The sequence below is a fragment of the Cherax quadricarinatus genome, chromosome 26, assembly GCF_038502225.1.
Source record: "Cherax quadricarinatus isolate ZL_2023a chromosome 26, ASM3850222v1, whole genome shotgun sequence".
In the NCBI taxonomy this organism is placed as follows: Eukaryota; Metazoa; Arthropoda; class Malacostraca; order Decapoda; family Parastacidae; genus Cherax; species Cherax quadricarinatus.
This window is the reverse complement of record NC_091317.1, coordinates 5,477,026-5,490,892: the sequence shown is the minus strand read 5'-3', so window position 1 is coordinate 5,490,892 and position 13,867 is coordinate 5,477,026. Positions and strand designations below refer to the sequence as shown.

The following is a 13,867-nucleotide window of genomic DNA, read 5'->3' as shown; positions in this document are numbered from 1 at the left end:
CAGCAGCAACAGACGATGCTACAGCAGCAACAGACGATGCTACAGCAGCAGCAGACGATGCTACAGCAGCAACTGACGATGTTACAGCAGCAGCAGACGATGCTACAGCAGCAGCAGCAGCTGACGGTGGTACAGCAGCAACAGACGATGCTACAGCAGCAACTGACGATGCTACAGCAGCAGCAGACGATGCTACAGCAGCAGCAGCAGCTGACGGTGGTACAGCAGCAACAGACGATGCTACAGCAGCAACAGACGATGCTACAGCAGCAGCAGCAGCAGACGATGCTACAGCAGCAGCAGCAGCTGACGGTGGTACAGCAGCAACAGACGATGCTACAGCAGCAACAGACGATGCTACAGCAGCAGCAGACGATGCTACAGCAGCAGCAGACGATGCTACAGCAGCAGCAGACGATGCTACAGCAGCAGCAGACGATGCTACAGCAGCAGCAGTTGGTACTACAGCAGCAGCAGCAGCTGACAGTGCAGCAGCAGCTGACGGTGGTACAGCAGCAGCAGCTGACGGTGGTACAGCAGCAGCAGCAGCAGCTGACGGTGGTACAGCAGCAGCAGCAGCTGTACCACCAATAGTAGCGATGGTTGATTGGGGTTTATTATACAACCTGGCCAGCTCGGAGACACGTACTCCACTTTCATACTTATCAATGATCTTTTTCTTCATCTCCATAGTAATTCTCACCCTTATTGCTGTAGGGTTGGCACTAGAAGCTTTCTTGGGGCCCATGGTCACTTATTTTCCAGAAAAAATCACCAAAAACACTGTAATAATATGAAATGTTCCGATTGTATGCTTGGATGTTACCGCGGAGGCTGGCTGGTAAACAATGCCACCGGCGGAACATGTGAGTGTGGCTCAGGCCGCACATTGGACGCGTCTCGGACGAAGGGCGGTGAGCGGGTTTTTGGGCGGTATGCGAGGCAAAATTTTTGCGATCAAAGCGTCTGGTATGCGGATTGTACGGTATGCGGTGCGTCCGGTATGCGGGGGTCCACTGTACATGCCTCTCTTTTGACCAGTGAGATGCTCTAATCTATTGTTCATCCATTTAGGATTATTTTTGTTTGATCTGATTTCCTTATTTGGAACATAAGTTGTCTGAGCCGTTAGAACCATGCTCTGGAAAATGTCGTATCGGTAACCATCACTACCTACCTGACCCATAGTAAGGTCATTCCAGTTCAGCCTACCCAGGTAATTTTTCAGTCCTATGAAATCAGCCAAATGGAAGTCAGGGACAGAGACTTGATTGCCATTATTAGGGTAATTCCATGATATACTAAAGCTGAGTGATTTGTGATCACTTTCCCCAAGCTCATCATTAACCTCAAGATTATCAATTAGCAATTCCCTACTGGCGAGTTACCATATCACCCACATCTGACTTCCTACAGTAAATTCTACTCACCTCTCACCCTACATTAAGACTACAAATATTTTAAGGTAAGTAATGAGTGTATTGTATGTGTATTTTATATTTTAATTGTTTTTAATGCCTAGTTCTATTGCTAACTTGATGCATGATAGTGTGAACATGAAGCATCATGAGTAAAAAAGTATGATTCACTTTACAACGATTTCTGCTTTACAGTAGTAGCCTGGAGCCTAACTCACCATATAATGGTGCCCTCCTGTAATTTGTTAGAGATGCTGACAAGTGTAAATTGTAACTTGTTACTTAGACACAGGTAAAATGATAGTTCAGAACTGCTGTCTGCAAAAATTATTTAACAGAATAATTATGCAGTTATTTCATGATTTTCATGCTCTGACATGGGGATGGTGTTTGAGTGGCATGTGCGCAGGAAAACTACATGAAAGACCCAGGCCTCAGTGATGTAGTTGTACTTGACACCCATTGAAAGGGTTATTGATAGTGTTAATCTGATAATGTTAGAAACAGAATACATTTAACCCTTTGACTGTCGCAAGCCCCTTTCTGAAACTGTCATTCTATGTCGGTCACAAGCCCCTTTCTGAAACTGTCATTCTATGTCGCAAAATTTTTGGAAAAAAAAAATTATTTTTCTTTTGAAATGATAGAGTCTTTTCCCGATGATAATGACACCAAAAGTATGAAATTTGGTCGAAAACTCATGGAATTATGCTCCCGTGAAGTTAGCGGTCTCAGCGACATATACGCATTGGCAATTTTGCCGAATTTGAACACTGTTTTTGGCCAGTTCCATTGTTCCAGTTGACCAAACTCATAGCTATTTCTTTAGAACTCCATTTTTTGTATCAATTGAGTACAAGAAACTGCCCATTTACTGATTTGAACTACCCACTAAAGTGGTCAGAAATTGGCAATTTGACCAATTTCATTCAAATTAAAAAAGGTGCCAATTTCAAAACAGGGTCCAGAATAAACAGTGTAGACATTCTTGGCACTAAAATAACATATCTTCTGTTCATTACTCATGTCTCTAGGCCCCTCTTATATTACTAATGCTTTCTATTTTGATTTTTTATTCATACAAAAAATACAAAATTTACTGTTATGCAGACTACTGCATTGTTGTAAAAATGGTATAAATAATATCAGTGCACTAGTGAAAGAATATTAGACTCCCCAGTTGACGTGTATTGGACGTGTGGTGTGATTTGCTTACTCATGAACATTGGCAAAAATCGAACATTTTCGCTACTTTGAGCTCAATTTCAAGGTCATTTTCATCATGAAACTAATCAAAATCATCTCTATTTCTGCAATATGGTTTCCATTTTTTCACGTGGGACCATGAAAACGAGAATACGATGATGAATACCATACGAAAATACACCTCAAATTCGGCATTTTAATCCAAAAAAAAAACGGGAAATTTTTTTCTCATTATGCACTGCATGCTGCAGGATTTTTCTTATGTGGTGCACACTGTCCACACAGACCCATTCTCTCACATGTGAGCCTACCAGCTTTCACCTGCTTGATCTGAAGCCGTTAGAATTATTGAGTATATATACAGTGGAACCCCGCATACCGTTGGCATTACATAACGTTAAATCCGTATACCGATACATTTTATCGCTAAGATTTTGCCTCGCATACCGCTAAAAAACCCGCTCAACGCTGTTCGTCCGAGACGCGTCTAATGTGCAGCCTGAGCCAGCCTCACATGTTCCGCCGGTGGCATTGTTTACCAGCCAGCCTCCGCAGTAACATCCAAGCATACAATCGGAACATTTCGTATTATTACAGTGTTTTTGGTGATTTTATCTGCAAAATAAGTGACCATGGGCCCCAAGAAAGCTTCTAGTGCCAACCCTACAGCAATAAGGGTGAGAATTACTGTAGAGATGAAGAAAGAGATCATTGCTAAGTATGAAAGTGGAGTGCGTGTCTCCGAGCTGGCCAGGTTGTATAATAAACCCCAATCAACCATCGCTACTATTGTGGGCAACAAAACGGCAATCACGGAAGCTGTTCTTGCCAAAGGTTCAACTGTGTTTTCGAAACAGAGATCGCAAGTGATGGAAGATGTTGAGAGACTCTTATTGGTATGGATAAATGAAAAACAGATAGCAGGAGATAGCATCTCTCAAGTGATCATAAGTGAAAAGGCTAGGAAGTTGCATGAGGATTTAATTAAAAAAATGCCTGCAACTAGTGATGATGTGAGTAAATTTAAGGCCAGCAAAGGTTGGTTTGAGAGATTTAAGAAGCGTAGTGGCATACATAGTGTGATAAGGCATGGTGAGGCTGCCAGTTCGGACCACAAAGCAGCTGAAAAATATGTGCAGGAATTCAAGGAGTACATAGACAGTGAAGGACTGAAACCTGAACAAGTGTTTAATTGTGATGAAACAGGCCTGTTTTGGAAGAAAATGTCAAGCAGGACCTACATTACTCAGGAGGAAAAGGCACTCCCAGGACATAAGCCTATGAAAGACAGGCTTACTCTGTTGATGTGTTCCAATGCTAGTGGTGATTGCAAAGTGAAGCCTTTATTAGTGTATCACTCAGAAACTCCCAGAGCGTTCAGGCAAAAGAATATCCTCAAGGCTAATTTGTGTGTGCTGTGGAGGGCAAACAGTAAGGTATGGGTCACTAGGGACTTTTCTATGACTGGTTACACCATGCATTTGCCCCCAATGTGAAAGATTACCTAACTGAAAAGAAATTAGACCTTAAGTGCCTCCTGGTGTTAGACAATGCCCCTGGTCATCCTACAGACGTGGCAGAGTGACTTTATGGGGACATGAGCTTCATTAAGGTGAAGTTTTTGCCTCCTAATACCACTCCTCTCCTGCAGCCCATGGGCCAGCAGGTTATTGCAAACTTCAAAAAACTGTACACAAAAGCTCTGTTTGAAAGGTGCTTTGTAGTGACCTCAGAAACTCAATTGACTCTAAGAGAGTTTTTTAGAGAGCACTTTAATATCCTCAATTGTGTAAACCTTATAGGTAAGGCTTGGGAGGGAGTGACTAAGAGGACCTTGAACTCTGCTTGGAAGAAACTGTGGCCAGAATGTGGAGACCAAAGGGATTTTGAAGGGTTTCAGGCTAACCCTGAAAGGAGTATGCCAGTTGAGGAATCCATTGTGGCATTGGGAAAGTCCTTGGGGTTGGAGGTTAGTGGGGATGATGTGGAAGAGTTGGTGGAGGAGGACAATGAAGAACCAACCACTGATGAGCTGCTAGATCAACTTCAACAGCAAGAGGCCAGACCTGAGGAAACTGGTTTGGAGGAGGGGAGAGAGAAATTGAAGAAGTTGCCTACTTCAAAGATTAAGGAAATGTGTGGAATGTGGCTTAAAGTGCAAACCTTTTTTGATGACAATCACCCTAACACAGCTATTGCAAGCCGTGCTGGTGACTATTACACTGACTGTTGTGAAACACTTTAGGGAAGTCATAAAGGAACAAGAGGTACAGGCCACTATGGACAGATATGTTGTGCGACAGAAGTCCAGTGACTCTGAAGCTGGTCCTAGTGGCATTAAAAGAAGAAGGGAAGTAACCCCAGAAAAGGACTTGACACCTCAAGTCTTAATGGAAGGGGATTCCCCTTCTAAACACTAACACTCTCTCCTCCTCCCATCCCATCAGTCATCACCAGATCTTCAATAAAGGTAAGTGTCATGTAACTGTGCATGCCTTTTTCAGTTTGTGTGTATTAAAATTAATATTTCATGTGGTAAAATTTTTTTTTTTCGTACTTTGGGGTGTCTTGCACGGATTAATTTGATTTCCATTATTTCTTATGGGGAAAATTCATTCGCATAACGATAATTTCGCATAACAATGAGCTCTGAGGAACGGATTAATATCGTTATGCGGGGGTCCACTGTACTTCTGAAACACTGGCTCGTAAGACGTATATATACAACCAAAACAGTCAAAGGGTTAAAGTACAAAATAGCCAAATGGTTCTAGTGTTTTGTAAGTAAAATAAAAAGCAAACAAAACTACATGATTTCCATGTTCTCTCTTTGTTTGACAGGTTGCAGCTAGTGGGGTGCCTTCCAAAATAGTGCTAACAGATGGCAATGCCCTGTCTGTCAATAATGTTAAAGTGTCCTTACAGAGGAATGATTTACCTTCTGAAACTTGTGCTAGGTGAGTGGTTATATATGTTTGATGTTTAAAACATATGAAGTTAAAGTTTAGTGTGTGAAAGCAGTACTTAATACTGTAGTAAAATTTCTACAGTGCAAAATATAATACATATTGGCATATAACATATTTACTATTTTTCACTGGTTTCTTTGAGCAAGAGTAAAGGGAGTAATCTTCAAGTGATTTTTTTTTTAATAATCTCTGTCTTGTTTGAATTTAGAATTTTTGTTTTATTATTGATGATATGTAAATGGTGTGCGACTAATGAAAGATATGCTCTGTTTATGTTTTTGCCATTAACATGTTCTTTTTCATATGTGGCAATTCATAAAATAATAGTGATATAAAATGTAAATTTTTTTTTGTGTGATTTCTCTTAACTATTATGAGGTAAATAGACTATTGAGAGAAAAATTTAGTGAATACAGCTTGCAGTCTCAGCCTCAGTGCAGCAGCAGTAGTGTTGCTAAATACAGAACTCACAAGTTCAAAGCTCTGTTGTACTGATGTTTCTGTTTGTGTGACACTCCACTTTAAAGTTTGTTCAGCTGTTTATATTTTTATTGCATAATTACCTTATATATATTTTTTTTAGTGTTTTCCTCTTTCATATAGATGTTGCATAAAGGTCTTCATATAGTTGGGCATTTCTTTTCTCTGTATAAATATATAGTTTGGTAGAAGGGTTTTGTTTACAGTGAAGGTGTTTTAGTGCTTTTTTATCCATCATTTGTTTTCCACCAAGGCGGCGGGACTCAGTGAAATGCATCCACCGTCACTCTGCTTCATATCACTAAAACATAGCTCTTGGTGTCTGAGATTATTTTTAGATTGAGTATATATTTCTCTTGACAGTGTGTAATTTATTCTACCACTGTGTTTAGAATGATACCTCTTGCTGATCCATTTTTACCCAACTAACATTTTGCTCAATGCCTTATCTGATGTACAGTACTTCAAATAAAAAAATTGCAAATATTATGGTATGAAAAACTGCTTTATAATTTTTGATGATGCAAGTGATTGCTGTAGAATTATGCATATTACTTGTGCATGAAATCTCTAGAATTAATTGCAAATAAATATTACTAAACAGCAGAGAAAAATTATGGAGTTTTATTAACAGCATCAATAGGCAGCCAGAAAAGCAAAGAACATCTTATTTCCAGAGTACTTCGCTGGGGGGCCCAAGAAGAAGGTTCGCCACCCCAGGGAAAATTTGATGTTGCGATGTGTGCTGATTGGTAGGTTAAATATTAAGTGGCTGAGCAGAAGACAGTGGTACTAATTTCTAGTCACCAGGAGCACTTGGTTATATAAAATGCAGATAAAGTACACGTATTGTTCCCGATGCTTTCATCTTCACACAATTCTATGAACTTACTTTGTTCTTAGCAGTATGTACTGAATCTCTTAATACATATTAATAGACAAAGTAAGCATTTAAAGTTTGCATAAAGAGGGCCATAAAAGTTTGCGGGGATAAAATAAAGGTTTATTTACATAATGCAGGAAATACATGCTGCCTATCTACCTGGAGGCATAAAATATTTGAGAGGCAAAAGCAGCATTAGTTGGCTCCTGTATAATAATAATGTCATATGAGGTGCCTATGTTTCTATGTATGGTGCCCTTCAAAGTCAAACTTCACTTAAAATCTAGTTAATATTATTATACTCTATCCACAAATAAACTTCACATGGAGATGAAAGTTTAAACGTCATTTTGGTCCATCCTGGACCACTGTCAAGTCACAACTGAACGACTAGAAGATATAGGCCCATGTTGCCATCACAACCAGACTGATCAAATACTTGCAGGAAATATTGATCCTGTTTTCTCTTAAAAACTTCTAACTCTGTTCTGCAGTATTTTTATTAGTGTTAGGGCTAGGAACTGTCAATTATTTGGATATTTTTACATATCCTCTTTGATGTTAGACGTATAAGATAATGAGTGCTTCCATTAAATGGTGACATTATCAAGTAAGTTAGGATACCACTGTCTTTTTTGCAAGCTCGTGTGTGATGTTCAGTAATTTGCACTGAATGCCTTTGTAGTCCTGTAATATTTGGCCTTAAACTGCACGTTTTTCACTTAATATTTTCCTTGATGTGCATTTTTTAAAAAGGATAACTGTTTCATAATTCAGCATTGCAACAACGAGGTAGCTGGAGGTAGTAGGGATGTTGTGTTTGAGGGTAATATATGGTGTGAATATTATGCAGAGAATTTAGAACTTGAAGATTAGGTGTAGGGTTATCAGAAGTATAATTCAAAGGGCTGAGGTGGTATTGTTGAGGTGCTTTGAACATTTGGAGAGAATGGAGCAAAATAGGATGAGTAGAAGGGTACATATATAAATTTGGGATGAAGGGAAGGAGGGGTAGGGGTTTTTCCAGGAAAGGTTGGAGGGGGGGTAAAGGAGGTTTTGAGTGCCAGAGGCTCGAACATCCAACATGTTGTGTGAATTTTGGATTGTAATGAGTGAAGGAAAATGGTTTTTATGACGATGTATGTTTAGAGTGTGAGCAAGGTAGCATTCATGAAGAGATTTAAGGGAAGCATTTAGCCAAACTTTTGTCCTGGAGGTGGGAAGTACAGTACAGTATCTGAATTGTGAAAGAAGGGTGAAGATGTTGCAGTTTGGAGGGCTATCCAAACTGTGATGTCAGCATGATTCTGGCAACAGAGCAGTTGAATGAGTGAAGGTGTCACTTTTCTTCAGTGGCAGATGGCCAGTGTGTTAAAAAAAATTCACACCACACATTGATCTCAAAGCTGAATGTACTGTAAATCACACAAAGTAACTAGTACAGTCAGATGCATGAAGAAGACATATGCAACATATTGGGATCTTTTTGCTTGTTCTGATCACCAGGAGCTTCTTAAATCCAGTGAGCTCCTGGTGGGTGAAATGTTTCTTCTTTCAACAAACTGGCCATATCCCACCGAGGCAGGGTGGCCCCAAAAGAAAAACAAAAGTTTCTCTTTTTAAATTTAGTAATTTATACAGGAGAAGGGGTTACGAGCCCCCTTGCTCCCAGCATTTTAGTTACTTCCTGCAACATGCATGGCTTACAGAGGAAGAATTCTGTTCCACTTCCCCATGGAGATAAGAGGAAATAAACAAGAACAAGAACTAGTAAGAAATTATAAGAAAACCCGGAGGGGTGTGTGTATATATATGTTTGTACATGTATGTGTAGTGTGACCTAAGTGTAAGTAGAAGTACCAAGATGTACCTGAAATCTTGCATGTTTATGAGACAGAAAAGACACCAGCAATCCTTCCATCACGTAAAACAAGTACAGGCTTCCGTTTTACACTCACTTGGCAGGATGGTAGTACCCCTCCCTGTGCTGTTTACCAGCCTAGTACCTCGAGAGTGAAATGTTTCTTAAATAAAAATTCTCCATATGTTGCACGTGTGTGTTCATATAAATCTCAAGATGGCATCTTCACTGTCTATAGTTACCCCTTCAGTGCAAAATGCAGAATCCATGCCTCTTACCCATTCAGAACTGTTGCCACCACTGTATGTGCTCTGGTACATTCTTCATTTTGCATCCATTGATAAACTGTCCTCTTCTAAAAGCATGTACAGTATTACCTCTCTATCCTCTTCTAAAAGCATGTACAGTATTACCTCTTTATCCTCTTCTAAAAGCATGTACAGTATTACCTATCACCAAAACTCTAATCACAATTAAGTTAAATGTCCTCATTGATATTTATCCCTAAAACAATTACAGTGGAACCTTGGTAGTCGATTGCATTAGTTGTCGAATAAATCAGTTTTCAAAAGAGGTGTTTGAGAAAAAAGTCCTGGTTTTCGTGCATTTTCTTGGTTGACAGACTGCTAGAACGGGACGAAGTGGCTCAGATCATGTTCTCACAGAATGCACACTGGGCAATGGGTCGACAGTGTGGGTATGAGTCACTATAGCCACCAACTCGCATGCTGTAAACCAACCACGGTACAGGCAGAATTGAACTCACGGCTAGTGAGCCATGAACTCCAGACTGGCGTGTTAGCCACATCTGGGGTTTTAAGACTCACAAGCTGCAAGTTCACTCTCCACCCGTACTGTGGTTTGTTTGCAATCATGTCATTATGATATTGTGAGTCGTGTTGTAAACATCTCTTGAGCTTTTGTTGTGCATCTTGTGAACTGTCATCAGAGCAAGAGGAGGGAAGGGATGATGTGCCCATTGCACTTGTCAAGGAAATGTGTGCCAAATGGCATGAAGTGCAGGAGTTTGCTGAAAAATACCATCCAGACAAAGCAGTGGCTATCTATCTCTCTAACATGTACAATGACAGTGTAATGTCTCAGTGTCGACAAGTGTTAAAATGAAGCCTGAAGCAAACCTCTTTGGACAGGTTTTTAGTGAGACAAAGAACCAGTGAGCCAGACTAAGGTATTAGTGGTGAAAAAGAAACAAAGAAAAGAACATCAGAAGGGCAGTTGCCCAACATATTAACCCTTAAACTGTCCACACATAGATATATGTTCACGTGTGGCGGGCTCTGAACATGGATCAACATTTTATTTTTCATTCCTTCAAAATTGGTGCGATAGGCCTGAGTTGCTTAGACATGAGAGAATGGATGTTTACACTATGAAAAAAACTGGGGATGCTGGGGTACCGTGTGGTAACACCAGTTAGTTTCAGCTCCATCTTGGGTCGACATCATGGCAAACCCCCGTGATTCACTGACACCTCGTCGTATTAACACTCTACTATTCTTGGAAAGTGATACAGAACACAAGTTTAGTGGTTCTGACTCCGATATAGCCACTAGTGATCAAGGTATTAGTTAAACTTTTGTTAATAACCCAGATGACTCTCAGGCTATGATCTCTGGGGTGGCCATTGTGGATAGTGTGGCCATACCAGACCCTCAGCCCAGCACTTCAGAGGTGGCCAGTGTGGCCACAACAGACCCTCAGTCCAGCACCTCTGGGGTTGCTAGTGTTACTTCCCAAAGGCAACTCCACAGGAAGAAATTATCATTTTCCATGCGTTTTGGTGATGACGATAGTGAAAGTGATATAAGTGACGATGATGAAATTGATTTTATACCGATAGACAATTCATCAAGTGAAAGTGATTATCATTATTCCCCAGTGAAACGTACTTTTAGGCATCATAACCATCGTTCAGGCAGTGTGCCATATGTAGTTGGCGGCAAGGGTCGTGGCAGGTCACAATTCAAAACCCCAGCCATTGATAGTGATAGTGATAATGAAAGTGAATATGCTGGGATGGAGGAAGAGGGGGGTGGCATGGTGCCTGGCCCTCGTGGTGCAGTGCGTGGGCAGACAAAGGATCGCCCGGCACCCTCTCAACCATGTGCTGCCTCCACTCCTGTCCCCCTCCTACTCCCCCATGCCCCATGCCACAGGTACACCCTGCACCATCTGATTGCGAATGGAACTGGACAGAAAGTACACCATTTGTGCCACATCCTTTCAATTTTGATGCCAGTGGAAGTGGCATCATGCCACACTGTCCCATCACAAATGAGTCTACAGAGTTAGACTATTTTCAACTATACTTTGATGAGCCGATAATGAACCTAATTGTTACCCATACCAACATGTACTACGAGTATACAATGGACCACACAGTTGTTTCAGAGTCTTCATGGCTGTGCAGGTGGAAAGATACAACTGTGGCTGAAATGTATTTGTTCCTTGGCACTGTCATGCTTAGGCCACACACATATAAGAACAATATAGTACACTACTGGTCCACAGACCACTTCATCAGTACTCCAGTCTTCCGTGACCTCCTTCTCTGCAACAGATTCACTCTGTTGCTACGAATGTTGCACTTCTCAGACAGGAATACGCCAAACAGAAATGACCTCTTATACAAAATCTGGGAATTGTTTATGTATATGAAGCAAAAATTCAGTGCCTACTTTTATCCATTCAAGAACATTGTTGTCGACGAGTCCTTGGTTCTGTTCAAGGGACGACTGTCATTCAAATAATATATACCAAGCAACCGTAATCTCTTTGGTATAAAACTCTTTGTTATGTGTTACTGTGAGACTGGTCTTGTGAGGGATGTCATTATCTACACAGGGAAAAATGCACTCAGCAATACCAGGTGCCTGTTGGGCATTTCTGGGGATGTTGTTCGCAAGATGATGAGGCCATACCTTGGCAAAGGTCATATATTGTTCACAGACAACTGGTATACAAGCCCTATGCTCGCAGATTTCCTACGTGTGAACAATACTGATATATGTGGCACAGTGAGAAGTAGAAAACACATGCCAAGGTTCACTGGAGGAAGTCTAGTAGAAGCATTTCATGCCAGTGACATCATGGCACTGATATGGCATGACAAAAGGAACGTGACATTGCTGTCAACCATCCACAGAGACGAGATGGTACAGACGGACAGACTGAGCAGGTTTAACAACAAACGTATTGTAAAGCCAGCTGCTGTCATTGACTCTACGAACAATATGCGACTAGTCGACAAGTGTGACATGATGATAGGGTTTGTTGACTGTGTGTGTAGGAGTTGCAAGTGGTATATAAAAGTTTTTTTCCACCTTGTAGACATTGCAATGCTCAGTGCCTTCAACATGTATGAAATACACCTACCATCCGACTTACGACCTGCTCGACTTACGACCACTCGACTTACGACCGTGTTGTTTATGCCAAATTTCTGGGAAATAAACAACTATTTGTGTTGTACACAGTGTTTATTCTAAACCTTAGAGTTTAAAAAAAATGCAGTACTAACAACATAAAAAGTAAAGTAAAACATAAAATACCAAAATAAAACAATAAAATAAAGTCATTACAAAAATGTTTTGTTGATATTCAGTAGTAAAGTTCGACTTATGACCATTTCGACTTACGACCGGTTTCTCGAAACCGAACTCGGTTGTAAGTCGGATGGTAGGTGTAAAAACTGGGAAGCGACAACAATATGCAGAATTCACCCTCAATGTCATCAAGCAAATAGCAAAAAAGTATGGTACCACACCTATACCTGTCACTCCACAGCTACCTGTCACGACACAACAGCGACCTGTCACTTCACAAGAAGAGGGGGAAGTGCCCGACCGAATAATCCCTAACTGTCACTGCCTGGTATTACTATCTACTCCAAAGAAGTACTCTCAGAAAAAGTATGTTGTGTGTGCTTACACTAAACAGCGACCCCGACTGCGAAATGACACACAATACATTTGTCAGTAATGTGGGGTGGCCCTCTGTGTGAATCCATACTTCTTGGAGTACCATACAGTGGTGGACTTCTAGAAACATAAATGGGACTTGTAAATACCTTGTATATATGTAAACAATAGTATGTGATTGAACGAGGTGTAAATAATTCATTTATCAGTGTGAACATGTGTGTTTGTGACAGTATGATTACTAATTCTTTACCAAACATTTGTCTCTCAAAAAGAATTGGCTATGAAATCAAAAGATCTGCAACAAAACTTTTTATCATAACATGAAAACAACAAAAAATAGAAAAGAATTGGAAAAAAAACAATAAATGTTTATTATTTCTGCAAGCGGCAGTGCTCCATGTTGCCGACACCTTGTCATTTAGCAACAACTTCGCGGGCTTATATCTCAGTAAGTACTGACCCTAAATTTTTTTTCTCCTATACCATTTATAAAAATGCACTCTTCAATTTAAAAACAAAAAAAATTTTTTTATTTTTCAAAATATTCGGAGCATTGCGCAGGCAAACGTATATCTGCATTTGGACAGTTTAAGGGTTAATAGGTGACTCTCCTTCCAAGCAATAACACCCCCCTCCTCTCCTCCTGCTTCCAGTATGCCATTAGTTCTCCTCTGACACGTAAGAGGCAGTTAGATTTTCATTTTCTGTACAGTATTTCAGTTAAAGTTTCCTTTAGTATTCATTTTTACAGTTTTATGTAGTAGTACATTTTTAATAAATTATTATATTGTCATTTGGGGGTCTGGAATGGATTAATTCTATTTACATTATTCTTTATGGGAAAAATTGCTTTGGTTGTCGTCCATTTTGGTTGTCGAAATGACATTTGGAATGAATTAAGTTCGACGGCTGAGGTTCATCTGTACACAACCTCTCCTCACTTAATGACCGAGTTCCGTTCCTAAGACCACATCGTTAAACGAATTCGTCGCTAAGTGAGTTGCATACAGTAATGGTAGTGAGTTTGTGTCAGCCATCTTTGATATTGTTTTAGTGTCACCTTTGCACCATTTATAACATTTCTGGTATATTTTTAAATGTTTATG

General features: G+C 40.3%; 1 protein-coding gene across 2 annotated transcripts in view; it reads left to right on the top strand.

Moving 5' to 3' along the window:
* LOC128691637 (calmodulin-lysine N-methyltransferase) overlaps window positions 1–13,867 on the top strand; it is a 158,422-nt gene that overhangs the window by 102,925 nt on the left and 41,630 nt on the right. The window contains exons 5-6 of one of the 2 annotated variants that reach the window (XM_053780474.2): window positions 5,466–5,581; window positions 6,751–6,825. In XM_053780474.2, coding sequence (XP_053636449.1) covers window positions 5,466–5,581; window positions 6,751–6,825 — 191 coding nt within the window. The remainder of the gene's footprint in view (window positions 1–5,465; window positions 5,582–6,750; window positions 6,826–13,867) is intronic. The other variant, XM_053780475.2, reaches the window with a different exon arrangement.